Genomic DNA, 3,216 nt, shown 5'->3' with positions numbered 1-3,216 from the left:
CCATATATAAACACATCAATATAAAGTTCGTAAATATATATCTATATCTTTATGGGGAGGCAATACGTGTACATAATATAGCATGCAAGAACACCTACTCTCCTCGAGAATCAGTGACACCTACCAAACAGCCCATACGGCTCCTTAGCAACAACAACAACAACAAAAAAAAACAGCCCATACGGCTCTATGGCTGTCCCTCCCCTTACACATTGATCTCCTGCGGTGAAATTTCTTGCCTAGCTATAGCCGGCGCGGCAACCTCATTTACTCGTCGCCAAAATTCCAAGCAACTATGACAAGGACACCCCTCCCTTCAAATTGAACACCCTAAAAGAAACATTAAATTCTTTTAATGTAGGAAGAAAAAAAAGAGATCTTTATTTTTTCTTTTTTAACATCGCATTCTTATTTATATTCTTGTACTGTGCTTCCAACTTCCAAACTTCTCTGCACTTAAATCAAGATCTCTCCCTTCCCCAACCCCTGAACCTAAGCTAAAGCAAGGGAAGGAATGGAAGGGAGCCATAAGCCACCCAGTTTGGATAAAAAAGAGCAACCACTATGCTCCGAATCTCACTCCCAACCCCTAAGCTAGACCAAGCCTTGCAATCTTGGAGTTAGCCTGCCCTTTGTCTCTCCGCCGTCGCCCTTCCCCTAGATCATTCTATGGTTGCTTTCGTCTTCCCACAAACGGGTCTCCAATCCTTGGCAATGAAAAAAGTCGCTTTTCTCCCATTTCCACTCCTCCATCAACAACTACCGTATAACCATAACCTAATTTCGAAATTCCAACGAACCGAGCTGGGTGCACCACACTTCCAAAAACCACCCGAAAAAAAAAAATCTAATTTTTACCGCAGAAAACAACGCTATAAGAAGTAGAAGAAAACTAATCATTTACAGAGTAGTAGTGACAATACATCTTCATCAGTGGGTAATCTCCGCACACGAAATGGACGGTTCTCCAACTTCCATCATTTAGTACGTACGATCCCCCAAAAGAGGACGAGAAAAAAGGGGGGCAAAAAAAAAAACGAAAGAACTAACGTACCAAACATCTACTCTTCGTTGTTCCTGATATCCGATGGAATGACGTCCTGAAGCAGCCCGCGATTCCTGTTCAGAATATCGGCCGCGGGAGTGCAGTGTCTCAAATCGCCGGAGGGTGCCGTGATGATACCAGCAGACGCAAGGCGGAAATCCGTCGGCGGGGGAGGGAGGTAGCTGGTGAAGTAGGGGAGGTGGATCTCCTTCGCCTGGAGCGAAGGGAGGACGAAGCCGGGGCCCGCCGGCGGCGGAGGCGGCATCTCGGCGGCGAGAGGAAGAGAGAGTGCTGGATGGACGCCACGTGGCACGACGGGGCTGGGGTGGGTGTGCTGGCCCTCGTAGGTCGTGATCACCACCGTGGGATCCACCGACGACCGCTCCACCCGCTTCTTCACGCCGCACATCGCGCTGGTGCAGCGGTAGTAGCTCCTGCGCCAACATGACGATCGTACCCTCGTACGTGAGAGAAAATTACGAGCAGTAGTTATGGGTGGGGAGGAGGAGTGGCATGGGGAGAAAATAAGTACCTGGGGGAGTGGCTATTCTTGACGGCCTTCTGTCCGTACTTGCGCCACCTGTACCCGTCCTCCAAGTGATCCACCTCGCTCTTCGTCATGAACGCGAACCTCGGCTCGCTCTGACGCTTTTGCCGCTTGTTCTTGCCTCCCTTCAAATCACTGTATGTATAATTTTCGATTTTCGTATAAAAATATAAAATTTAATCCCCACAAACTATTTCCGATTTAGTCCATATCTGGAAACATTTGTTAAAAAGATTTCAAGGATTTAAGAAAAATTGGTATACAGCTTACATTTTCTTGGCTTTGTCTTGCTCGTCCTCCTGCGGCTGGGGCTTGGCCGGATCGGTGTCGGTGGCAGCCTCCGTGGAGGAGGAGGAGATCGAGGACGAGTTCGGGGTCACCGGGGAGGACTCCGGCGGTGCCGCCGAGCGGGTCGCCTCGACCGGCGACGCCGGAGCTGGGAGATCGAAGAAGGACCCGGGGAGGCCGAGCAGCTCGAGGAAGCCTTGGGAGCTCTTGTCTCCCCCGCTGTCGAAGGCGATGTCGAAGATCCCGCCGACCTGGTCGGCGACGAACGGGGAGACTCCGGCCACCGCCGCGACCTCCATCTTTTCTTCTCTCTTCTTCATCATCATCGCGCCGCTCGCATCGGATTCCCACCCTCTGTCTCTCTTATCTCGCTGTAGTCCCAGAGTTAGGGTTTTTTCTTTCTCGCTAGAGAGGAGAAAAGTTGGAAGCGATGAGAAGAGGAGAGGGAGAGAGGGAGTGAGATTTTTTATGGGGTTTAAGCTGGGGGAAGGTCAAAAATCTAGACTAGGGAGCCGGTGATGGTTACCGGCTATCGTCGAATGCGGGCGCCTGCTTCGCCAAAGCTCGGTCGACGCTTTCATACGTGCGCTCAGGTTAGCGTCGACCGGCAACCGGCTCCGTGTGAACGGCACGGCTGCATTTGCCTGGGAATCGCCTCGTACGTGAGCCCCACATCACTCCTCTACTTGCTTCCCCGCAAAGTTTCTTTCCTTTACGAAAATACCCCTCGAGTGGGCGCTGGGGGATGGGGGGATCGGAATCATGCGATGGAGATGCTAGTAGGGGTAGTGTGGGAAGTGGGGCAAAACACACGTGCGAAGGTGCATCAAGTGGGTGCGTGGGCTGCATCAGCTTTCCGACGCGGTGGAATGGCGAGGAAAGCACGTGTGGCCCCGATGTCTGACACGCGGATCGCGTGTTGACGCGATGTCCACGTCATGTTATCTCGCTTACTCCCGACACGCCGGCACCGTCAAATAAAAAGGCATATATTCTCCAAATTAAAACGATATATTCCCTTCGCCTTATTTCCCTTGAGATAAAAATAAATAAATAAATACATAAATAATACTCCCTAACTTGCTTGTAAATGAGTGTTTTGGTATGCAAATTACGGCAGAGGACAACGAAGAGAAAAAGGAAACTAAAATTCTTAAGTTGGTTTTGTAGTATTTTCTAATTTTAATTCTTTCGACCTTTCTTTTCTCCTTGTTGGACCTTTCTTTTTAAGGTACCGACTATCAATCATTTTAAGGTTTTGTTTCATGTAGTAAGAAAAATACATTTTATAATGATGGTTGGATAATATACCTACAAATGTAGACATTGGGGAACT

General features: G+C 49.3%; 1 protein-coding gene across 1 annotated transcript; it reads right to left on the bottom strand.

Moving 5' to 3' along the window:
* Positions 1-877: 877 nt before the first annotated feature.
* Positions 878-2,489, bottom strand: LOC103696886 (WRKY transcription factor 71-like). The gene is made up of 3 exons (XM_008778609.6): positions 1,863-2,489; positions 1,578-1,727; positions 878-1,479 (listed from the first exon to the last, which is right to left on the bottom strand). Exons 1-3 carry the CDS (start codon positions 2,204-2,206, stop codon positions 1,062-1,064), a joined length of 912 nt encoding a protein of 303 aa, XP_008776831.2. The 5' UTR covers positions 2,207-2,489; the 3' UTR covers positions 878-1,061.
* Positions 2,490-3,216: the final 727 nt, after the last annotated feature.

Source organism: Phoenix dactylifera, chromosome 17, assembly GCF_051530095.1.
Source record: "Phoenix dactylifera cultivar Ajwa chromosome 17, Ajwa_hap1_PhDact_Kaust_v1.1, whole genome shotgun sequence".
Lineage (NCBI taxonomy): Eukaryota > Viridiplantae > Streptophyta > Magnoliopsida > Arecales > Arecaceae > Phoenix > Phoenix dactylifera.
The sequence above is the reverse complement of the archived record's forward strand: the minus strand, read 5'-3'. Positions and strand labels throughout refer to the sequence as shown.

Coding starts and splice junctions, on each gene's coding strand:
- LOC103696886 (XM_008778609.6), bottom strand. CDS start 2,206: ATGATGATGAAGAAGAGAGAAGAAAAGATGGAGGTCGCGGCGGTGGCC. Junction 1,728..1,862: donor CAAGACAAAGCCAAGAAAAT/GTAAGCTGTATA, acceptor TTATACATACAG/TGATTTGAAGGGAGGCAAGA. Junction 1,480..1,577: donor AAGAATAGCCACTCCCCCAG/GTACTTATTTTC, acceptor ATGTTGGCGCAG/GAGCTACTACCGCTGCACCA.